The sequence below is a fragment of the Fusarium oxysporum genome, chromosome 7 (genome assembly GCF_000149955.1).
Source record: "Fusarium oxysporum f. sp. lycopersici 4287 chromosome 7, whole genome shotgun sequence".
Classification (NCBI taxonomy): domain Eukaryota; kingdom Fungi; phylum Ascomycota; class Sordariomycetes; order Hypocreales; family Nectriaceae; genus Fusarium; species Fusarium oxysporum.
Window position 1 is genome coordinate 644551 of NC_030992.1, and position 21501 is coordinate 666051.

The 21501-nt window shown below is 49.1% G+C and overlaps 8 protein-coding genes across 11 annotated transcripts; 3 read left to right on the top strand and 5 right to left on the bottom strand.

Moving 5' to 3' along the window:
* Positions 1–126: 126 nt before the first annotated feature.
* FOXG_04905 (uncharacterized protein) lies at positions 127–3016 on the top strand. The gene is made up of 2 exons (XM_018382951.1): positions 127–506; positions 564–3016. Exons 1-2 carry the CDS (start codon positions 460–462, stop codon positions 1675–1677), a joined length of 1161 nt encoding a protein of 386 aa, XP_018239782.1. The 5' UTR covers positions 127–459; the 3' UTR covers positions 1678–3016.
* Positions 3017–6203: 3187 nt separating this feature from the next.
* Positions 6204–6841, bottom strand: FOXG_18931 (uncharacterized protein; the record flags this gene model as incomplete). The annotated part of the gene is made up of 2 exons (XM_018399082.1): positions 6204–6327; positions 6377–6841. The coding sequence occupies 2 exons, from the start codon at positions 6839–6841 to the stop codon at positions 6229–6231; spliced, it is 564 nt and encodes a 187-aa protein (XP_018239783.1). The 3' UTR covers positions 6204–6228.
* Positions 6842–7109: 268 nt separating this feature from the next.
* Positions 7110–8836, bottom strand: FOXG_04906 (uncharacterized protein). 3 transcript variants are annotated; one of them, XM_018382953.1, is made up of 5 exons: positions 8567–8836; positions 8226–8489; positions 8122–8180; positions 7738–8076; positions 7110–7679 (listed from the first exon to the last, which is right to left on the bottom strand). In XM_018382953.1, the coding sequence occupies exons 1-4, from the start codon at positions 8681–8683 to the stop codon at positions 7956–7958; spliced, it is 561 nt and encodes a 186-aa protein (XP_018239785.1). In that variant the 5' UTR covers positions 8684–8836; the 3' UTR covers positions 7110–7679; positions 7738–7955. The 3 variants fall into 3 exon arrangements, with proteins under 3 accessions (XP_018239785.1, XP_018239784.1, XP_018239786.1); XM_018382952.1 differs by having other exon boundaries at positions 7110–8076; XM_018382954.1 differs by having other exon boundaries at positions 7110–8076; positions 8122–8489.
* Positions 8837–8880: 44 nt separating this feature from the next.
* On the top strand, positions 8881–10952 carry FOXG_04907 (uncharacterized protein). The gene is made up of 3 exons (XM_018382955.1): positions 8881–9171; positions 9225–9542; positions 9593–10952. The coding sequence occupies exons 1-3, from the start codon at positions 9087–9089 to the stop codon at positions 10744–10746; spliced, it is 1557 nt and encodes a 518-aa protein (XP_018239787.1). The 5' UTR covers positions 8881–9086; the 3' UTR covers positions 10747–10952.
* FOXG_04908 (uncharacterized protein) lies at positions 10821–12355 on the bottom strand. The gene is made up of 3 exons (XM_018382956.1): positions 11570–12355; positions 11280–11517; positions 10821–11228 (listed from the first exon to the last, which is right to left on the bottom strand). Exons 1-3 carry the CDS (start codon positions 11580–11582, stop codon positions 10979–10981), a joined length of 501 nt encoding a protein of 166 aa, XP_018239788.1. The 5' UTR covers positions 11583–12355; the 3' UTR covers positions 10821–10978.
* Positions 12356–12470: 115 nt separating this feature from the next.
* On the top strand, positions 12471–14113 carry FOXG_04909 (uncharacterized protein). The gene is made up of 2 exons (XM_018382957.1): positions 12471–12644; positions 12712–14113. Exons 1-2 carry the CDS (start codon positions 12533–12535, stop codon positions 12876–12878), a joined length of 279 nt encoding a protein of 92 aa, XP_018239789.1. The 5' UTR covers positions 12471–12532; the 3' UTR covers positions 12879–14113.
* FOXG_04910 (uncharacterized protein) lies at positions 13091–18033 on the bottom strand. Of its 2 annotated transcripts, XM_018382959.1 has the most exons (5): positions 16567–18033; positions 15973–16515; positions 15682–15924; positions 15447–15633; positions 13091–15400 (listed from the first exon to the last, which is right to left on the bottom strand). In XM_018382959.1, the coding sequence occupies exons 1-5, from the start codon at positions 17143–17145 to the stop codon at positions 13932–13934; spliced, it is 3021 nt and encodes a 1006-aa protein (XP_018239791.1). In that variant the 5' UTR covers positions 17146–18033; the 3' UTR covers positions 13091–13931. The 2 variants fall into 2 exon arrangements, with proteins under 2 accessions (XP_018239791.1, XP_018239790.1); XM_018382958.1 differs by having other exon boundaries at positions 15447–15924; positions 16567–18003.
* A 2412-nt stretch (positions 18034–20445) lies between these two features.
* On the bottom strand, positions 20446–21501 carry FOXG_04911 (uncharacterized protein). The gene has a single exon (XM_018382960.1). The coding sequence runs from the start codon at positions 21216–21218 to the stop codon at positions 20586–20588; it is 633 nt and encodes a 210-aa protein (XP_018239792.1). The 5' UTR covers positions 21219–21501; the 3' UTR covers positions 20446–20585.

The window sequence follows — 21501 nt, forward strand, 5'->3', positions numbered from 1 at the left end:
GTGGCTGGTGGCATGCTGTAGGATGGAATGTGGCGCTGGATGGTATGGCGGGGTAAATTGATGTGGCGCAGTGGTTAATGTGGAAGGAGGGGCAAAAAGATGGAAAAGTTGCGGAAGTCATGATTCACACCGAGGTTGAAGCTTAATTTATTTTACTTCCTCGGTTTCGAGTTTCGCATGACTGATCCATAAAAATCACTTTCTGTTGACTGCAGATTCTATTTTTGCTCTTGAAATACCAACAGCTACGAAGCGATCTAAGAATATCCAGGTGAATATTGCAACTTGCGACAGGCGCACAATCTGGCAGAAGACGATTCCACAAGCGCCGATCAGGCATATAAGGTTTTCACATCGAAGGACAACCAGGAAGACGATTCTAAGCCGCAGCAGTGGGAGGAATTTGGCCACAACTTTGAACCTGGAGAGCTTGAACTTCTCAAGCAAAGTATCGCCCAAATGGCTCTCAGCAGGATCGACGGCCAGGATGAGCTATTCGTCGGAGGGTAGGTCTCTCTCACCACTAAGCAATTTACGGACATGCAGTGATAATTATTTCCCAGACTCTGGGCTTTGCGCCGCTCAGACTCGCTGACGGATCGTCGCATCACGCATGTCCTCTCCCTCGTCCCATTCGACATATCAAGCCTCAAAAACTTCAAGGACGAACCATGGATCGACTACGGAAAAGACCTACAACACCAAGTTATCGACATTGACGATGTGGAGGACGCTGACTTGCTGATTGAGCTGCCCAAGGCTGTCAGATTCATCGAGGAAGGTCTAGGCGCGAGCTGGCTTGCGAAGGATGAGGAGGATGGGGGCGTCTCGTTAGAGAAGGGTGTCGAGGACCTCGATATTGGAGAAAAGAGGAGGAAGAAGAAGGGAGGCGTCTTTGTTCACTGTGCGGCTGGAAAGTCGAGATCTGTTTCGGCGGTTATTGCTTACTTGCTTAGGCGATATCCAAGCCGTTTCGACCCTAATATCACGCCGACTGCCATTTCGGATCCGGCCCACTCGGTTCCCCAGACTGAAGAGAAGCGTTCGAGAAAAGATACCGCTAAAGAGGCTGTCCATGCTGCACTTACGTTTGTGCGCAGAACTCGACCCATGGCTGAACCCAATGAGGGCTTCATGGAGCAGCTAGCCTTGTGGTGGGAGATGGGTTGCCCGGATGATATCGAAGGACACCCTGTCTATCAGCGGTGGGCTTACAAGCGTGAAATCGACGAGAACCTTGCAGTAGGCCAGGCACCGACAAGGCTTCGCTTCGAAGATGAAGAGACCCAGCCTCGTGATGACTCGGGTCTTAGTCTACGATGTAAGAAGTGCCGTCGAACTTTGGTCACGGCACCCTTCATTGTGGAGCACAAGCCTTCTGACAAGAAGTCCTCGGCGTCTACATGCCAGCATTACTTTGTCGAACCGCTTAGTTGGATGCGCGGGGTCCTTGAACAGGGAGAGCTCAACGGAAGATTATTATGCCCCAATGCAAAGTGTGGCGCTGGTGTAGGCCGGTACGACTGGAAGGGTTTTCGGTGCTCCTGCGGCGGATGGGTGACGCCGGCGTTCTCGCTACAGAAGGCGAGAGTCGACGACGTCGTCAAGCGGCCGGCGACTCAGAGCATGGGGATCCGGATGCCGCCCGGGTTAGCTCCACGGAGCGGAAACTTGTGAGGACAGGTGAGGGCAGAATTACTACCAACCAATACTACACAAGAGCGCCGCATAAACACCGATTCAGGCCCATGTTACCGATCCGTGCCTTGAGAGACCCGGCCTCCGCGGACCCGTTGTTATGTCCGGTGCTTAAGACATGCCGTATACTGTTTGACAGGTCCGTCTGGACATGGAGCTTTACCTTTCTCGAGATACATTCCGCTCTGGCATGCTGCATCTCTCATGCAGAACGAACCACTGGGAGAGAGGGAGCAAAAGCCGGCGGGGTCCTGGGCGGGATCAAAAGCCTTAGGGCTTACAGGGCGTGAGGTGTGCGCCGTGGAAGGGAGAAGAAAAAGTGTGTCTTGGTGCATTTTGCATCTCGTCGTGGATAAACCCGGCAGACTCGGGCTGCATGAAGAGGGGATCTTCGTAGAGCAGATGGTTCCTGGGAGACAAAGTCCGGCGGAGAGAAAATGGAGTCCGAGTTCGGGGTTCAGAGAAGACCCAAGGCATCAGCACTAGACCTCGTTGGAGTGTCGTATCACCTCTACCTGTCAGAGATCAGATCAATATCCAAACAGAAGAGAGAGTAACATGCGCACGCCTCTGTTAATACATACGATAGTGCCCTACAGCCCTGCATGAGCAGATCCTTCGAATGTTTAGCTCCATGATTCGACGTCTTGTTGTCTTATTCCCATGTGGATCTTCTTCTCCATAATTGCTCTACTTTCAACTATTCAATCTAATCGAGGCAATTCTGATGGCAGCCCTAGCTAGAATCCTTCTATATGGCCCGGCGTCTTACATAGCTCGATCCACCACGGAATTCCGACATAGCCCAGCCACTAGCTGACTATAGGGCTGATCCCAGGATTTAAAACCATGAAAAAAGAAAACAAAGAAGCAATACAGACAATCACGAAACTTGAATACGCTACGCTTACTGATATACCCCGTTTCGCCTTGGTCTGAAAAACCCACATCGGGCGTAAGCCAGTCAGCACCACCGTCTTCACCTTGGTTGAAGGATCGCACTCATTGTGGAAAAACCTTGGATGCGAGCTTGTACAGCGGGGACATTTGCCCAAAGGGCCTTTCTACCTATCGCCATTTGATCCATGATGCGTCAAGGCGGAGAAAAAAGAAGACAGCGCTGTCTTGGCGGTTCCGCTTACGCCCGGCGATTGCCCTTTGGGGTATATACTTTATCTTTTTTTATCTTACCAGCACCATTTCAGCCTTTTGAGGTTTGTATTTAGCCCTATTTTGTGTGTAAAGCTGAGTTATCTAAACGCCATGCTTGGCGGGTATAGCTTCGAGGTTGGTCATAGCTCCCCTTGTCTATTCTCATGACGTCTTTGCTCGCATCTTGATACCGCTTTTGAACTCGAGGCTATTGATAATGGGGGAGTGATACTGGATAGTATGGACTAGTTTGCTGGGAACTAGTCAGAAACTATCTACCCGCAGCGTGCCTCATCGACGGGTGCATCTTACTGCATGACACGTTTTCCCCGTCTTGGGTTAGAGTGCGTGTTGACAACGAATGTTTTACGCAGTAGTTTTTGGGAGATGCAACGGTGCGAACATAGCAAGCGAAGGAATATGAACTATACCTCGGTCTTGTTTATGAACTGACCACTTGAGAGTCAGCCCTATCTTGTAGCCTGTCCAGACAAAGTTATTCCAGCAAGGCCCTAGAATAAGGGCAGAGTAGCACTCATCTATCAACTCTACAAAGGGAGGGGCGTGGTATGAACCGTTAGACCGTCTCTCACACACCCCTGAAAAGGATACCTGCTCGTCTGACAGCATACAAGTACCCAACCTGCGAAGTTCGTCTGTCTATCCCCGAAGGGAAAGGCATGCGTTTTCTGACTGCAACCCCAACCCACCGGAAGGATTTGTAGCCGTTTGGACCCCTTCGATGGGGGAGAGGGATCTTCGGGAAGTCTTTTTCCTGGGTCTTTGTTTTTGTTGGTTCGCTCGCTGTCAACACCCTCGGCATTCCCGATTTATGAAACCTGGAAGCATGAAACTTGATGGGAGCGTTTATAGAAACATGAAAAACTCTATTTTGAGAGGGGAGCTACTGCATGGTGTCATACCTACGTTGCCGATAAGATTCGGTCTGTGTGGTTGTATGGTATGGTATGGGAGCTAGTTTGCAGTGCTCTTGCTGTCGCGCCATCACTGTGACGAGCCCAAGCCGTCGGTACTTGGCCTAGACCGCTTTCTCACAGAGAATATCTTGGAGAGTCACATGTCTTGTTTTGCATGTCTCATGTCAGCCCTATAACCACGCTGTGGAGTATCTCGGACTCGGGGAACTACAAGTCACGGACCGAAAGACCACAATCTGTGGCTTTTTACCAAGGAAAAAAGAAGTGACGCTATTCTATATCATGTCATTGCATGCGACGACATCTAGGATGATTCAGTTGCAGGAGTAGTGCTCTCAATGCATGTCACTCCCCTAAACCTTTCGATCATCATGTATATCTGCAGTCATCACCTAGAGAAAATTATTCCTCTCTCTACTGTTCTATTACAAACAATAGCATGATTCTAAATTCTTATTCTGAACATGATGAATCCTCTGACTCGCTTTTCGTGGTGAGGCCTCTGTATCTCGGATCCGAATCTCGCGAGGTCACCGAGTCTATACGCTTACACCTAAGAGCTAGATGCCGTAATTCTGCGGAGATTCTTACAAGGATGTAAGTTGCCAGAAATCGTCACCTTGACACCGCTTCACGATGGCTTTTTCTTCATTTCCGCGCGAACGAGTCATTGGCGAGACGTCACGATACCCCCTCCGTTGGAACTCAACGATAACTGATCAATCAGACCTCGAGACAAGCGAGCATCACATCACCATTATCATCACAATATTGAACTTGTATGCCCTCTGAGTGGGAGTTGTCGCGGCTCTTCCAGCTCTTGGTTTCCAAGCCCAAAGATGTAAGCACTAAATAGCACAGACGCCCCGCACCCGGAGGGTCACATCCCATGGATTTCTTGCTATCCTATCCTGTCAGACGTTTTAGAATGCGAGATCAGTACAAGAATCCCATGTCGTCTGTTTACTAGCATCGGGCGAGATGTGTGTGTGCACTCCCTACGCTCAGACCAATCATCTTGCAGTTGGTCTGCATGGAAAACTTGAAGACCAATGCAGCTGTTTCAATAAAAGGGCATAATCGTCGGCATAGTGGCACGCTAAGATTGGATGTTCTTTGCGCTTGTGGCTTGCGTGGTAACGAGACCGGACGTTGAAAGGTTAGCGTCATGATGCCGGAGTTTACGGTTCACTGGTCAATCCGAGACATGACATGACTTGCCTAAATAGGAAGCCAGTTATGGCGAGGTAGTTAAACTAACTGATGTGATATGTAATTGAGAAATCTCTGCAGTTTGTGGAGAGTGGCTTGAGGACGACAATAGTGTGTTGGCATGCGATCAAATGAGAGCTCAAAGGACGCAAACTCTGAGGGAGAAGTTGAGATGCGAGGCTTGACTAAGTTCTTACAAAGTATTTTAAATACAGTCTGGTTAATTATAGGACGGCGAGTAGCAGAACTGCCACTGAGTTGCAACAAGGTTGTCGATGTAACGAGTATCAAAGTTATGAGATATTACCTGAAGATCGCATATTCGCCTCACATGGAACGTTTCTTCTCGTGTAAGCATAAATCAACTCCGCTCAAGTCAGTTGGAATACTCACCCAAGCATGATGCGAGCTTGTTTGTGGTGTTGGCATCATTGTCATGATGTTATACTCCTAGTAGTGACTATACAAGCCATGATGATACAGATGGACGATACGGTGACAATTACTGCGATGTCACCTTTCTGCATCCTTCCATCTTGTATGTTAAAAACGCCAGTATCGGCTCTCTATGACCTCTGCTTGAGTTGTCGGCTGTGTGTCGGCTTCGTTGTGCTTCCCTCACAAGGAGTCATAGCAACACTCTGTCGCACTCAGTCGATTCCAAGAGCTGTGACCAAATAACAAGTAAATCACGCAGGAAGTCGAATGTTGTTTCGGTTTATCTCTTGGATTTGTATATGTCTTCGAATTGGTTCGATGGTGATCAAGTCGCATGTCTCTTCTGGGAGATCCTTTTTGTTGGTAAACTGTTCCCATTTTGTCACCTAGCTCTTCCCGTAGTTATAAACTCTGGAGTTGAAGAGGCCTCATAGGTAGAAGCTTTTACGCAGAATTCTGGTGCATTGTGGCCGTTGCTGCCCTGAACGCTGCCTCTGGCCGTCACCAGCTTATGAATGGCTCCAACGCCGCGAAGATGACTACAACAATGCATCAATATATCCCCTCAGAGATAGAAGGAAACTTAAGGCTTTATTCTCAATTAACAATAATATTTGGATAAGCCGAGATATATCTTAGGATCTTGGGATCTTGGGATATTTTGAAATGAACTTGCAGACTCATTGACTGGTTATTCATTCAGTAGCAACTTGAGAAACTCCTTAACTACCTAGTTATTCTGCAGCTTTTAACATAAAAGCAAGTCTGGTTTGAAGACTAAGAATGCTTCTCAATTGATCGTATTAGAAAGCAGCCAGCTACCGGACGGAAGGTCCCAGGTCGGGAAACCAGGGTGAGCCGCATGTGCTCGCAGACAGCAGAGTCCATCCTATACGATTAGCGAACCATATGGGCATGCTACGTCTTGGTATACTGACTTGAAAGTAGGCATCGGCGGACTTGACGTCTTTCTCGTTGGTGAGAACGTGCCTCCTAAACTTCACATTGGGATCGTGGTTTGGTGGATGAGGATGATTCTGAAGTCTCTGAATTTCGCAAATGCCGTCCGAATCAAGAGTGATGCATAGACATTCAGGGTCTTTTAGTCTTTCCTCAGAATCTGGTGCAGCTTTGCCGCGCTTCCAAGACTTAGTGCAGGAGAGATCCTTTCTGATTAGAGTTGTAATCATAGGTTGTCTAAAACGTAATCGCTTCTTGTGGTTCAGGCGATGTACCATATTCCAGAAATATGCATCTGGGCAATGAGATTGAACCATATCAACAAGTTCCAGAGGAAGTCGGTCGAGGAATGGGAGATCAGCAATCCTCCCTGCTCCTGATATGGCCGCTTGACTGACACGCAGAGGTCCAGGAATGCCAAGTTCTTTGGGGAAGAGACACATGTTGTCGAGTTTGCGCCACGCCAAAGCTCTCCCGACGTAGTTGACCTCGTCTTGCGGTGGATTGGGCGTACTGAAGATTCTCAAGAAACAGTCCGAGTGTATGAAGGCAAATCCTGAAAACTGGCGGACCGTCTCATGGCGCCATCCCCCACGGCTAACATTGTCAAGATTAGCAATAATCCAATGTCCGGAAGGAAAACGATGACACCAGACTGCGGAGCTTTAGGCGAATTCCTGTAGGAAATGAACCGGCAACTCAATTTTATACGCTGACTCTCCTGCATCGGCTATCAATGCATGGCAGGCATCGCATTGAGTATCACCAAAGATCTTGGACATTGTATCAATGGGAACCACACAATAGCTAGCTGGGCTCAAAGTATGGTGTTCGCCACAAGGGATAAAGTGCTGGGTGAATCTAGAATAAAGATAGAGAAAAGCCTAGATGTTATGTTGATGTCAAGTTTGAACATGAATGATCATGAGAAGAGAAGGGAAAGGCACGGCATGGTAAGAGCAGGACATATACTTGTTCTTGCCCCTGAAGTTCCCGTCAATGCAAAGGTAGAAGGTCCAATGATGGCTGAACCACACGTGAAGAGCAATGTGTGTAAAGATTCAGGCTGCAAAAGAACTGAAAGCTCATGATGAACCGATCACCAAAAATGTCAAGATGTTCCTCGAAAACAGGGATATTCCTATATGAGTTTCCGAGACGACGGAGAGGAAATTGGAGAAAAGAGTGAGTTGATACCGGAACCCTGGCGCTGTGAACCTAGTCACTTTCGTGAACACCTTGTGAACGCAAGGAAGGTAGCTAAATTGACGGGTAGGTTACCTACTAGATAAGTAGGTAGGATGAAGTGCGTTTCCGCTTGATAGGTACCTTTCCTTACCTTGACTTAAACGGGCTGGCTTGCCCAGTATTCCCAAGGTTCGCAAACCCTTTATGAGAGTTGCCGTATGCTCAAAATCCTCAACACCTTGCCTTGTGAGCTTTCGAAATTTGAACATGTTAAGTTTAGCCTAGCTCGCCGTCCTAACACGACAGTCAATGATAGCCGCCGCACAAAAGCCTCCTTTCAAACTCCAACACCGGCATCGCCGTCTCCTGCTATCGACTGGGCGCATCAGAGGGCACAGAAGGAAAATAGCCAGGCTTTGATGCTCGTTCCCGATCAGCTTTTGCAGCCTCGGCTTGCCGCTTCTTCAACAATCTTTGCTGGTAAAAGGCACTGTTTCTGTTAGCATGTTGCCTCCCAAGCAAACACACGACATACGTTTTCAGCTCAAACACACGAGGCTCTTCCTCAGGAGGGGGGGATTTGTCTTCCTTGTCCTGCAAAAGTCAGTCATGTCAAGACAAAATGATGTAAAAACTCACCTTGTCTTCATCCTTCTTCTCATCTTTATCCTCCTTGTCTTTCTCCTTATCCCCATCCTTTTCCTTCTTATCCTTATCCTTTTCTTTCTCCTTCTTCTCTTCCTTTTCTTTTTTCTTCTTCTGCTTCTCCTCGTACTCTTTCTTAACCCTCTCCTTCTCCTCCTCTAACTCCTTCTCCCTCTTCCTCTTCGCAGCCTCCTCATCAATCTTTGGCGTGCAAAAGTACCGATCCTTGAGGTGAACCGGGCAAACAAAGAAGAAATCCTACCATACCAATCACATAAGTTTAAGCTTACAAAGGGATCAGCTGTATTTGCTTTGCGTGTCAGTATCCCGCATACCTTTTGATCAGGTGTGATTAGCACTGAGGTGCTCGACTTGTAGCAGATATCGCATGCTTTGGCCGCTGTCTCAGCAACCTTGCGGAGCGTGTAGATATTCGGAAACGTAGTCGCCATGATTGCGATTCAGAAACGGCGATATTGTGAGACAAAAGATTGTTTGTTTACTAAGACACCTGACGGCTCGTATCACACGAGGTCGGTGAATAAGGCTGGGCTGGGTTGGGTATCGCGGGGAAGCGTCCCGTCCAACTTTGACGTCAGCACCTGATAGGGCGAAGCATCCCCTGAAAGGTCTGACAACAGCGCCTGTAACCCGCCAAAACTAGCGCCAGTCCCTGACTAATAAGCGCTCTCCGTCATGAATCGCTATCTTATCGCACTTCCAGGAAATATGATGACCTATGCATATCCGATCGCCACAACCAACTTCTAAACAATTCTCTTTCACCCAATTTTTCAACCCCCAATCTCTTAAAAAAGCTGTGATAGTCCCACAGCAAGACGATTGGATTCGGTCATGGGCAAAACGCTCGATACGGAGAAGCTGGGTTCCGTATTTGGAACCCGGCCGGATATTCTTGAAGGAATTCAGAGAGCAGCTGGTAAACAATACCCCTGAAGATGTTATTCGCGAAATACTAACTCTGGAGTCTAGATACGCCAGGACGAATCGCTCTGTTCAACGAAATTGCGACTCATGTTTACGATCAGTTGTTAAATGGGGGTAACGAGCCCGCGCACAAGAAGAGAAGAGTCGACGTTCAAACAAACGGAGCCGCGAATGACACAAAGCCTGTTAAGACCGAGACGAATGCCGCAGATGAGGCTGTTCTTCTCGAAATCAAGGAAATTTCAGTTTCTGTGCCCCAGAGGAAGAAGTTCGAGTTGTGTTTTACAGACGGCCACATCTACGCTCGCGCGCCAAACACAGCAGCACCGATTCCAGCTATAACCTACGCGTGGTCAGACATTGGTACGCGTTACCGCATTGTTGTTATGGGTTCCATGCTAATCTTGCGCCAGAATATGTTTTCTACCTCCCTGTACCCGAAAAGAACCAGGTCCAGCACAACTATGTCATTTTCCCACGAGGAACATGTCTCCCTTCCAAGACGAACCCCCCGGCCGAAGAGCCACTCGTGTTTACAGTTCCCGCGACTGCGCCCAAGCAGGGTACGATAGGTGGACCTGACGCTGGAAGCGCGGCTGCAGTTTCGGACAATTACAAGTCTTTGTTTCACTGGGCTTTGAACCGCCATCTCAAGCCTAATGGTGTCAGCATTATTTCAGCCGACCCCAACAAGTTCCAGAGTATGGTGCGACAACCTCATCGACCGAGCGAGAAAGCTGTGCATGTCAAGGCCTTCAGAGGCTCCAAGGATGGATACCTTTTCTTCCTCGAGAACGGTATTCTCTGGGGATTCAAGAAGCCGATGATGTTCATTCCCCTGAGCCGAATCGCCGCGACGAGCTACACCAACATTCTCCAACGAACATTCAACATCGCAATCGAGGTCTTTGCAGGCGAAGGCGATGCGACCGAAGAAGCTGAGTTCTCCATGCTGGACCAGGAGGACTATAGCGGAATCGACGATTACATCAAGACGCACCGTCTCCAAGATCGCAGTATGGCCGAGCAGCGTAAAGCTAAGCTCGAGCTTGCAGAGAACCGCGGATCCAAGAAGAACGGCGAAGAGGCCGGAGACGACGCACCAGCTGAAGCTGGTATTTCTGAACTTGCAAAGGCACAGCTGGACGCTGAGCAAGCGCTACAGGATGAAGAAGATGAGGATGAGGAGGACTACGATCCCGGTAGTGATGCGGACTCTGATGGTTCAGGGGAGTCCGATGATGATGATGACAGTGATGACGACGATGAGGACGAGGAAGACGAGGAGGATGCAGAAGGTGAAGCCGAAGACGGCGATGAACAAGCTGAGGGCGATGAGGAGGAAGAAGAAGAAGAGCAAGAGGAGGTTAAGCAGGAGCCAGAGCCGGTCAAAAGAAGCCGAAAAGCTGCCCCTCCACCAGCAGAACCTGTACCACCATCAAAGCCCGCCAAGCAACCCGTTCAGCAGCCCGTCGTGAAGACAGGCTGGGCAGCACTACGAAGTGTTCCTCGAGCGCCAGTCCCTGAAAGTATGGACTTGGACGAGGAGAAGTTTGATGTTGTCTGATGATGCGGGTGTATGTATATATGTAATGATAGACTTGGCGGGATATGAATCACGGCGGTGTACACAGCATAGGAGTCGAGGAACATGAATATTATCAGTGCTGAAAGAACACTGGTCGATGTGAATATGTTATTGATACAATTTTATTGATGTCTGAACGGAAAGGGAAAAGAAAGTCTCCGCAACAAAGGACGTAGCAAGGAGACCCATGGTATCATTCCATCGCCGAACTTCAAAGCAAGTGACTTTCCCTCGACTTATCCTCGACCTTGACCTCAACCTCAACCTCATCCTTATTCTCATCCTCAGCCCCGTTCACTTCTGGGTAGGCGAGGACTTCAGTACGACCCCTTCGGTGCCACTCAGCAATAAGTATTTTACAATTGCCACACTGATGAAGAACATCCTTGGTCGAGGACATAAGAAAGGGAAGAGGTATCAGCAGCCAGCAATTAGTGATGAGCGCAATCCCGGCGAGGGCACTACAAACATCGGCAACCATTTCTTTCTCAAGAAAGACAGGGCAAACTTACAGAGCGAAACTACCAGATTTCAACCTTGTGAGAGTCATGGCCCTTACTCCACACTTTGGGCAAACAACTGGTGCACTCAGGCTTTGCAGTGTATGGATCGGCACACTCTGGGGGTCCTGCTCCTCTAGCTCCGGCTCGAGCGGTGAGCCGAAGTCGCGGGACTTGTAGCCTGAAGGTTGTTGGTTATCATGCTCGAGGGAGTGATGAGCGTGATGCTGATGATGCTCGGGATTAGGTGCTAGACCTCGTAAGCAAGACTACCATGTATACGCACGAGCAACGTCACGTACTAGGTTTCTCCATTGTGAATGTGGATGTAGGTACACTTGTTGATAAGATGAGGTCCGAATCTGGTGTCTTTCAGCGTTGAGCTGTCCAGTTCTTCCCAAGGACGTCTTGCAAACTTATGAGGATGATGAAAGGATGATCTCGGAAGTTTCCTTGTTCTATTGCGCCAAAGTCAAAGGTACCCAAGTCACACAACCTCATGATCAAGGAAAGAACCAAACACGGCAGTAAAGTCCTCTCCTCATCAAGAGAGTTCAACGGGCGGAAGGTAGCACCCAACATTTTGGGGAAGAGGCAGTAATGTCACGAATGAAGTTGAACTCGTGTATTGCTCGTCTGTATAAGTCCTTCCATGCCCGAAGGTGATGATCATAACATGAAACTTGTAAGTTGTGCTGGGTCGAATCGTTGGCCGACATCACAAGCTTCGCTTGCAACAGTAGAAAGGTGAAAGGCCGCGGCTGTGTACTTGACGATCCATTTGTGGCGAGTAACGATGCATCACGACGTTGAGCAGAAGAGCGCGTGTAAATAAGAGGATGTGTTTTCCTAAAAATAAGCCAGGTATAGTTGGGGTCTGTTATAAGTTGGAATGGCGATACATTCCCATTTCTGCAGCTTGGTAGGTACTGTAGTGAGTTGTAGATAGATGCATATATTGCTGATGGGAGTGCGCCTGTGCGTCAAACCTTGCACTCACGCAGGTAACAGAAATACAGAAAAGTCTTCATCAAGTCCAATTAAATTAAATTCAATCCATGTTCCCAGAAGAAACTGTTTAATCCTCTCCATCTCAAGATGCTCATCCACGCAACTTCACGCTCCAACACAGCTCTTATCTTATCACCAATCTTATCTCCATCTCCACAGCACGTGACACATCCCAAACTTTCCACTCCTCCATAACCGCATCACGACCTCAATCGCCAGATCGATCAATCCAATCCCCCATACGATCCCTCAAAATGACCGGCCGACACAAAGCAATTCGCCTTCCACCTCTGAAGACCCTGCGCGTCCACAACCCCAAGCGCCAGGTCGAGAATCCCTGCATCGCCATCATGTCCAGCGTTCTCGGTACGAACTCCCCTCCAATTCGACGGCTTCTCGCAGATCTCGGATGGCATACTGACAATGGATACAGCGTGCTGGGCCTCAGCAGGCTACAACGCAACGGGCTGCGCAGCAGTAGAGAACCAGCTCCGCAAATGCATGGACGGTCCGGCTCCTCCCCCCGCGGGCACGAATACGATTAACTACCATCTCGCACGAATGCAAAAGTACATGACCGGGCCGAGGAAGCAAAAGTAGAAACGGACACAAAAACGAGGTAGAGGAAGAAGAAGGAAGGGTTATGCATTTTGGGCGTCGGAAGCGCTGCTTTTGCTGGGATGGGATTGGATTCGAGATATGTACAACAATACCCGCATGGGGGATAGAAGGGAGGATGTATAAATATCGCTGTACGGTACAGTTACAAGTACAATTCAAATCATGACAATTTGAATCAACAACAAATCGATGGTGACGATACGCGGATGAAAAGGATTATGGGACTTATAGCTACAACATCACAATATGCATGCATGACGGACCAGTTCATTCAAAGTGTTTGCATTTCACCACCTCGCTCTGCACAACACCTAATACTCAAATCAACAACTCTACCCATCATAAGGCGCACACCCAATGCCACAAGTTTCCCACATCCACCTCTATTGCGCTGGGGGGAATCACACCCAAAAACAAAAAGGAACGACAAACCCGAATCTTGAGAAGACAGACACAAAAAAAGAAGTTAAATGACAAAGAACGAGAAATCAAGAGAATGATGATAAACGCCCCCATTTCTTAATAGTAGCGCCGGATCCCATGAAACTGTGCTGTAAGTGACTGAGAAGATGAATGATCCCTGTACAGAAAACAGCTTTAATCTAACAATAGAAAGGACGCATACAATGCGAATGAGCCATTTCTATGCAAGAAAAAGCCATCCCGAACCAAAAAGAAGTCTTGACCCAAGAAGAATAATGCCCATGGGACGAATGAGTGGCTCGAGTAGGCGGTTTTTTTTTCGTTAGATAGTGACGATAGAAAAAAGAGATGTGTTCGAAAAGTCGAGTTCGCTTGCCGTCTATATGAATAATGTATCGGCCTTGCCTAGTCGTCCAGACGCCCTTGGTCGTTATCGTGCCTCTGATCATGGATGGTTTCTTCAAGTAAATATATGAATGTTTTGTTTTCCGTGCGCCGAAAAATGCGGTTAATGATCCGTGGGTATCCTAAGCACAATGCACCATTTCTGCCTCCTCTCCGGGTGGTGGGTGTCGATCGACGTTTGAGTGTGCGCCTGTGAGAGGATGTCTAGGAAGTGCCACCGACGCAGAAGAGCTCTATCTCTCCTACGCCTCCAGAGTACATGTTCCTGACACCTTCGCGCCACTCCATGAAGGCGATCTGGATATCATCATCGCCTTCGATTGCGACAAAGTCACCGTCTTCGTCGCGGTATCGAAGCTTGAGCAGGCCCTTGCTGATACTGCTAGTAGTGAAGCGGGCGAGCTTGGCGTCGATGCGATCAACAAGAGACTGATAGGTAATATTGAAAGCCACGACCAGGGTGACGTAGTTTCCTGCCTCGCAGTTCACCCGAACCTTGAGCTGTGTTGGCAGGGGCATTTCCGGGCTTAGAGGGTTCGAGTTAGGTGGCATTGTTGCTGTACCAAGAGCTGGGGACACTGTTCGTGAGTTGGCGGCAGCAGCGTCAACACGAAGAGCATTTCCTCCAGCGCCGGGCGTCATTGATCGTGGATGAACTGGTTGTGAAGGGAAGTGGTTCATGCTGCCGCCCACACTGCCGGTGTGCTTGTGCATGCGCTCTCGCTGAGCGCCTGGGCTGTTTGTTTGAGCCCGAGTTGGCTGTTCATTTCTTGGTGAACCTGTTTGTTCTCGGCCAATACTGGGGTTGTGGCCAGGATGCAGATGTTGAGGAATACCAGGGACCGCTGGAATGTTTCCGTGGCTAGGCTGTCGTGTGCGTGGCATTCCTGGTCCGTTAATATCAGGAGTGCTGTACGAGCGGTTCCTCTGTTGAGCAGCAAGAGCAGCCTGGTTGTTTGAGGCCATTGCTGGCAGTGAGGGTCCACGAGGGTTACGTCCATGAGGGTTCGGTGAAGGACCGTCGCGAGAGGGAGCACGTGGCATGGCGGGTGCGGTGTAGCGGTTACCGTTACCATCCTCCCATGTTGGCTGAGGAGTGGCACTCTTGGGAAGTCCATAGTGAGGCGTTGTGAACATTCCACTGGCGGTGCTGGTTCTTGATGATGCTGGCGACTCGGCGACAGGAGAGAAGTAGCTATCGCCCGCCCAGGCACCGGGTGAATGAGCACTATTTGCTGCTGTCTGAAGGCTGAGCGGTGCGGGGGGCGCTGGTAGAGGGAATCGAGGCGGAGGTGCTCTCACCATACCGGCCAGTGAAGCAGAGCTCTCTCCGGTTCCGGCCCGAGCGCGAAGGTTACTGGTTGAAGCTGTTCGAGGCATGATGCCCGCGGGGGGTCCAGTAGGGTACCCAGCGGGTGCTGTTGCTGGTCCGAGGTCTTCATCATCGTCGTCCTCCTGCAGGTATGGATTCTCCAATCCAGCCCCATGCTCTCGTGTCCAGGCAAAGTCGGTTGAAAGCGAGTCTGAGTTCGCGGACTGGCGCGGCACGTTATGCTTCCTCTGGGTCTCCAGAGTCATCACCCATTTCCTCAAAGTCTCTTCGTTCAAGAACTTGATGACAAAGTTCTCAACACCAGGGTCTCCCTTCCACCATATCTGTACGCTGTGATTGCCTTCCGAGAGTTAGTTGTGTCGATTACTCCGAGGTTCATAACTTACCTGGCTTAGAAAAGGACACAATATCAGTTACATTAGTCATGAAAATTCTGCCTTTCAACTGAAGCTTGGCACTCTTGTTCCGCGTCTTGGTACCTGATGACCGCAGCTTGTCCTTCTTATCCTTGCTCTTGCTTGATGAAATCTCCTTGCAGCACAAGAGAATAGACTCGAAAAGGTAGATTTCGTACTTTTCAAGGTTAGTGTCGGGCCCCTGGAATCTGGCCAGCAGACTTACATCCTTCTCTTGATCTGTCTTTCCGGTGATCACACCATACACGCCATGCAGGAGAAGCTTGCCAAATTGTTCCACCTTGTGGTTTTTCCAGTCCTCAACTCGGCTTGTAAGATCCTCGAGGGCCTCGTCAAGCAAGTCGCGGTTAACGGCTTCGTTAGCCTTTTTCAGCACTCGCTCTGCGGCTTCACAACCACTGGTCAGATCTATCTTGACTTCATCATCCTCGCTCTTCTTGTTCAAATCCTGCCATGTATTAGCTATTGAATATCAAAAAAAGCGCAATCAACCCACCTTGAGCAACAGAGGATATTTCACCAGTCTTTGCATGGGCTTTAGCAGGAAACCATCCAGGGTATTGAAATCGGCTGCCACGGGGTGTGAGGAGCGTTGAATTTTGTCGAAAACCTGATTCGCAACCATAGCCGCCTTACGCTGGTTGGCGATAAAAGGCTGGTAAATGTCGAACGCATCCTCGTACATAACAAAGGGAGCCCCCCATCGTTGGGCGTCAGCAGACATGGAGTTTGTTGTCTCTACTCGAATCAAGAAGCGGCGCTGGAAATCGAGAATGGCGTTGATGTTGAGGAAGATCTGATGGAGAGTATCGCCAGGAATTTCGCCTTGTTGTTCGAGTGTCTTCTTCAAGTCGTGCAGGTTCTCGAGGTCTTGAACGTATTTTCGCTCGGTGTCGACAAGTTCACGGATGATGTGGTCTCGGTAGGTCATCTGTCCGCCCGTGGGCTCGTTGTTTCCATCCCCGGATTCTGGTAGAGGTTGAAGAAGATATCCGCGTTCCTCTGCTCGATCCAAGACGTAATTAACAACTTGAGTCACCTATTTCATCACTTTAGCTCAGTCTACACACCATGGCCAGAATCTACCAACCTTAACAAAGCCGCTGGTATCGTTACCCATCAAGTCAGTTATCACGAAACTATGTGAAGATGGAATATCTAGGTCCTTCATGCAGGCCTGAACGAATTTGAAGATGGCGATCTTGGACTTCTTAGCTTCATTAGCGCTAGGGTCCTCGACCTTGAGCTCTTCATTAGGTCGCAGGGCATTGTAAATGAGGAGCAAAGGGTATCCTGTTCGGAACAGGTTCCATAGGGGATCAACAGGATCATTGGGGTCTAGTTGATCGAGATAGGGATCGAAGCCAGGAACCTGAGCCAAGCGCTGCTTGAGCGAAATGCAAATCTGGTAAAGCGATCGTGAAGCGTCGGCCTTTTGGTTGATAATATTCGCTGTGGCTAGCACGGGACCGCCGTTCTGTGGTGTGGCGGTCGTAGCCGTGGACAGAGAACTCAACGAAGCCGAGGAGCCAGCAAAGGCTGTCGAGCCCGAGAGTTGGCTGGCGCGTGGCGCATGGTTCATACTGGTCTGCGAGAAGCCACTGAATCCGTTGGAGTTTGGCTGAAAGGCCGGAGTTGTATTATTTCGTAGCAACGGGGCATGGGCCATAGCCTTCTACGCCATCCGTCGAGAGGGAGCGACTTGGGAGAGAGATAGAGAAACGAAGCCGACAGCAGGGAGGGCGAGAGGGACGTTGCAGCGAGGAAAAGGATGTCGAGGGAGATCAGTTCGTGTGGAAGCGCCGTGGGGATTGTCTTGGGTGTGAATTGTCTAGGGATGTCACTTGGCGTTGGACTCAGGAACGTTTCAACGAGCGGTTCGACGTCATTCGGCGGTGAATCAGCGTGAGATTCGAACGTCGATTTTTCGCAGCTGCAAGACAGGACAGGCGGGGTAAGGGGGTGTTGAGGAGGAAGTGTCGAAGCGAAGCGGTTTGAGGGAGTAATTCGAAGGTTGGAGCGACAAAGGGTTGATCGCGGCGGGAGTCCCTCTTTGAACGTATACTTTCTGAAATCGGCAGCGGGCCTGGTGATGGCTGGTCGAGAGTGTAGAGGTGGTGGTCTCGGGGGGTCAGGCGGTGGAGCGATCGAAGGGGGGGTTTAGTGAAGCGGATCGACGATGCCGAAATGGAAGCTGGACAGTTTTTGAAACGATGGAAGTAGATTCTTGTCTGATCTGGCAGGCGGGCCAAGTATTCCGATGTGAGTTTTTTTTTTTTACTTTTTGAGTAGGGCAAAAGCAGGAAGAGGAATTAAATTAGAGCCAGAATAAACCGTTGTTGCCGCAGTTTTGGTCAAAGGAAGGATTTCGACGAGGCTGGGCGTAGGTTTAAGGTAAGGTTGAGCGGACGGCAGATGGGAAAGTCGTTTAAAGGAGGGAAGACCAAAAGCGGGCAGTGAGTGCAGGACAGGACAGGAGCAGCAAGCAGCAGCTGGGGAGAGGAGGCGGAACGGAAGCGGGCGGTTGGCAATTTAGCGGTACTAAGGCTACTGGGCTGTTAGTGGAGGTTTAGTTAGTGATTTATGATTTAGTGGGGGTGGGCGCGGCCATTTCAGAGGCTGGTTGGCGCTGGAGTAGCCAGTGAGTGGACGGGAGGGATTGGATGTCATCGGTCTCAGTTTAGGTGAGTGATACTTTACGCGCTGACATTGTCACTTCGGAGCAAATGATTTGACGGGCTTGATATGACTCGAGTGATTGCATATTAGGTGATACTCTCTCTGTTTCCCTCTGTACGACAGTTGAAGCACAATCTCTTGAGTACAAAAAAGCCCATGATCTGGAGGGGAAAAGGGGATCAGACCCTTGTGCAAATGGGACTGTGCGCGATATGACACAGTCGACACTGTACCGCAGGGCGCAACTGTAACCGATGGAGTCCGTGCGATGAGTTCGAGGGACGTGCATTTCTTTGGGCATTAACAAGTCTTCCCCGGTGCACATCCTATCTCCATCCATCCTTATCCATTATGTTTCAAATTAGCCCAAAGCACTTGATCTTCCTCCTCGGGCCTTTTTAATCGTCATCAGCAAGTCATCGACTATTATTTAGGTTTTGCACAAGAAAGAAGCTTTCTGGAAGGAGGTCAATTGGCACATGAGTCGTGCTCCAGGCGAGATGCTGGGCCAAGACCCTGATCTACGAGATACCTGGTCCAATAAAACACCAAAATCCAATGGTAACAGTAAAGTGTTACCAAGCATTGTCACTAACCACTTCCAGTCCCACATGTCCTCTCTCAGATTCAGGGATCAACAGGGGTACGACGATACTGCCATCGCTATCAGCGTTCAAGCTAAAACAGAAGAGAAGAAAGGCATTGCTGCCACCGTCACATGGCAAGAATTTGACTTGACGCCCAAAGAGGGGAGGGGGGAAATACAAGGGTCTTGAGAAAGATGATTGACTTGACATGGATAAGCCCCTGAATCCGCCAGAACGGGTGGTGTGGTTCCCCTCCTCTTCCAGAAGGACATTGCATGAATGTGCAAGGAAGCTTTTGAACTTTACAGGCATCCCATTTTTCCTGTCTACTTCGATATAGGAAGCTGCATCAGTTTGACACATCCGAGGAGAAGCTTCAACACACGTTATCAGCAATCATGACTGATGTTCAGTGATAGATCTAGCTTGTATCTTGTTCACGTCAAATTGACTTATCTCTGGGCTCAATCTACAGTTCAGAATCGACGCCATGTGCCCACTGCCCACGGCGGCTAGTCACCTTTTCACATTCCCAATCACCGCTATCTTGTATCATGGGATTTGACGACAAGATATCCTCAGCAGATCTTTGCAGGTAAGAAACGCAGCTATCCGAAGTATTTTCTTCTCATCATGAGATTTTACCGCAAGTCTCTTCATGAACCCTTCAAGCAAAAGCAAGCACGCATCCTACCACTTCAACTGCCAATGACCCCTGCCTGACATCATGGGTCCCAAAGCTCTTCAATCTCTCCAAGCTCAGGGGAGGCGCTCGCTAGCTTTTCTTAGAGAAGGTTTCATGGAACCTTTCGAAGCCGGCTTTTGGCAGTTTCGCTGTTGGTTTGCTGCACATTTCCGCTCCCCATTCGGGAATAGTCAAAAGGACATGCATTACAGCGTATGCAAATCTGAAACGCGTGGCTAAATGCACAGGCCAGCAACAAGCTTTTGTGCAGATAATCCCACTGTCAGCATCATATAAAAGCCAAATCGAGGAACATGGACAAAGAAGGCTTGCATGTAGAATGCTAGAATCGACCAGAATGAACTTGGGATATTGAGGCTAAAACGTAGCTTGAAACATAGAACTGCCCGCTTTTGGCTCGACTTGCTTATACGCTACTGATTGTCTGTTTATGCCTCAGCTGCAACTATCGACGATCTTTCCACAAAACCACTCGGGGATTAACCATATTCTGTCCATGATCAGCGCCCCCAGTGCTTGTCTTTCTCTTTAATATCCGAGACCTTGGAACTTTGCAAATCTCTTTCCACATATCGTATCGGCCATCGCCCGAATGCTGTGAAACTTGAACCTCAGCTCAATAGGCAGCCTACATCAAGACTATCTCGTACTATTCCCGTGACACTTTACTACTGTACACATTTTGACTTTTTCTTCGTCGATCCTGAAACAAGGTGCCATCCCGACTTTGTATGTGGACAGTGTTCATGTGGAGACCAGAAGTGGAAATACTCCCGCCCAAAGTCGGGTGCCAAGATGAATTAGAACTCGACGCTTTTGTTTCAGGAACTCATGCGCCTCCACAATTTTCTTCCTCCATGTTACAGCCTTGTGGGTGGGTTCTCGTGGCTTCTTGCGTGTCGATAAGCTTTGGGCTATGGCTTGACGATGTTTGTTTTTGGCACGGTCGATCCCGCTAATGCCTGGTGAAGCTGTCAACAGCACATGGATATGGCTTGCCGAGGTTGAGAGCCGTGAAAGCTAGGTTGATCTTGAAAGGGATTGAACGCGGGGTTGAGTTTGGATACCTAGTATATGCAAACTTCAGGTGAAGAGTTGAGGCTGTTTGCGCAAAGGGTATAGATTCCGAGTTGAGAATTAACTTTCTATGGTGTATATTCTGGATATTGCGGCTTGCATCCAATAAGTCGGCCAAAGAGAACAAGACATCCCATCAAAGAGTATGTCACGGCTCCTCTCACTCTTTGTTGCACAACCTCCCCAAAGACCTCTGGTCCTTTCCAAAAAGACGGGATAGTTATCATGAGACCAACAAACTGTCATGACAGAAAGTAGCATTCCGACTGTACCTAATGCGCCATCCTTCTTGTCCATGATCAAGCTGATCATGTTGCGAAAGAAGACCTCTTTGTCCCCATCGCCAGGCTCAGTCCATTCCCTCACAATGAGGTCAACGTCCTTTCCCGCTTTCCCTTCGTCCGTCTTATCTGCGCGCATGTATTGGTGGATTGTGTACCGCGGTATAGTGATGATCCCGTCATCCTTTGAGAAGATGGCTGTGCGGTCTCCGACTGTCACAAGAGCATAGCCTTGGACGACTTGAAGGTACTCAGTGTGAGTCTCGTGCCAGTGAAGGCCTGTTCCTGGTGTGTTGTCGCCGGCTCTCAAGTAGATGTCAACGACACCCGGCTTGTTTGTTTGGGATGAGAAGTCGATGCCTCCGGGTGGGATGAAGAGCTTGTCCTGGTTTCGTGTGACTGTGCGGGTCATGATAAGCTGCTATAAATTCAGGAGATTCGGGTGAGGATTCGTTTGCAACATATCTCTGTATGATTATGTTCACGAAGTGGCAGATCATTCGGAGTGGCTTATATATCACTCAATGAGCCCATTAGCACGTCGGCGACTTTCATCGTGATGCGGGAAGCATTACGCCGATCGGGGGCTATTTCCGGTTCGACCTGGAAGTAAGCGCAAATACAGGCTAATCAACAACAAAAAATTCACATGGCTTGAATTAAGCACTATAGTCTGGAATTACTCTCAGTGTTTG

Coding starts and splice junctions, on each gene's coding strand:
- FOXG_04910 (XM_018382958.1), bottom strand. CDS start 17,145: ATGGCCCATGCCCCGTTGCTACGAAATAATACAACTCCGGCCTTTCAG. Junction 16,516..16,566: donor ATACCAGCGGCTTTGTTAAG/GTTGGTAGATTC, acceptor GTGATGAAATAG/GTGACTCAAGTTGTTAATTA. Junction 15,925..15,972: donor AATATCCTCTGTTGCTCAAG/GTGGGTTGATTG, acceptor AATACATGGCAG/GATTTGAACAAGAAGAGCGA.
- FOXG_04906 (XM_018382953.1), bottom strand. CDS start 8,683: ATGGCGACTACGTTTCCGAATATCTACACGCTCCGCAAGGTTGCTGAG. Junction 8,490..8,566: donor TAATCACACCTGATCAAAAG/GTATGCGGGATA, acceptor TTGGTATGGTAG/GATTTCTTCTTTGTTTGCCC. Junction 8,181..8,225: donor AGAAGAAGGATGAAGACAAG/GTGAGTTTTTAC, acceptor TGACTTTTGCAG/GACAAGGAAGACAAATCCCC.
- FOXG_04907 (XM_018382955.1), top strand. CDS start 9,087: ATGGGCAAAACGCTCGATACGGAGAAGCTGGGTTCCGTATTTGGAACC. Junction 9,172..9,224: donor AGGAATTCAGAGAGCAGCTG/GTAAACAATACC, acceptor TCTGGAGTCTAG/ATACGCCAGGACGAATCGCT. Junction 9,543..9,592: donor CTACGCGTGGTCAGACATTG/GTACGCGTTACC, acceptor ATCTTGCGCCAG/AATATGTTTTCTACCTCCCT.
- FOXG_04905 (XM_018382951.1), top strand. CDS start 460: ATGGCTCTCAGCAGGATCGACGGCCAGGATGAGCTATTCGTCGGAGG. Junction 507..563: donor GATGAGCTATTCGTCGGAGG/GTAGGTCTCTCT, acceptor ATTATTTCCCAG/ACTCTGGGCTTTGCGCCGCT.
- FOXG_04908 (XM_018382956.1), bottom strand. Junction 11,229..11,279: donor AAATCTGGTAGTTTCGCTCT/GTAAGTTTGCCC, acceptor CGATGTTTGTAG/TGCCCTCGCCGGGATTGCGC.
- FOXG_04911 (XM_018382960.1), bottom strand. CDS start 21,218: ATGACCCGCACAGTCACACGAAACCAGGACAAGCTCTTCATCCCACCC.
- FOXG_04909 (XM_018382957.1), top strand. CDS start 12,533: ATGACCGGCCGACACAAAGCAATTCGCCTTCCACCTCTGAAGACCCTG. Junction 12,645..12,711: donor CATCATGTCCAGCGTTCTCG/GTACGAACTCCC, acceptor CAATGGATACAG/CGTGCTGGGCCTCAGCAGGC.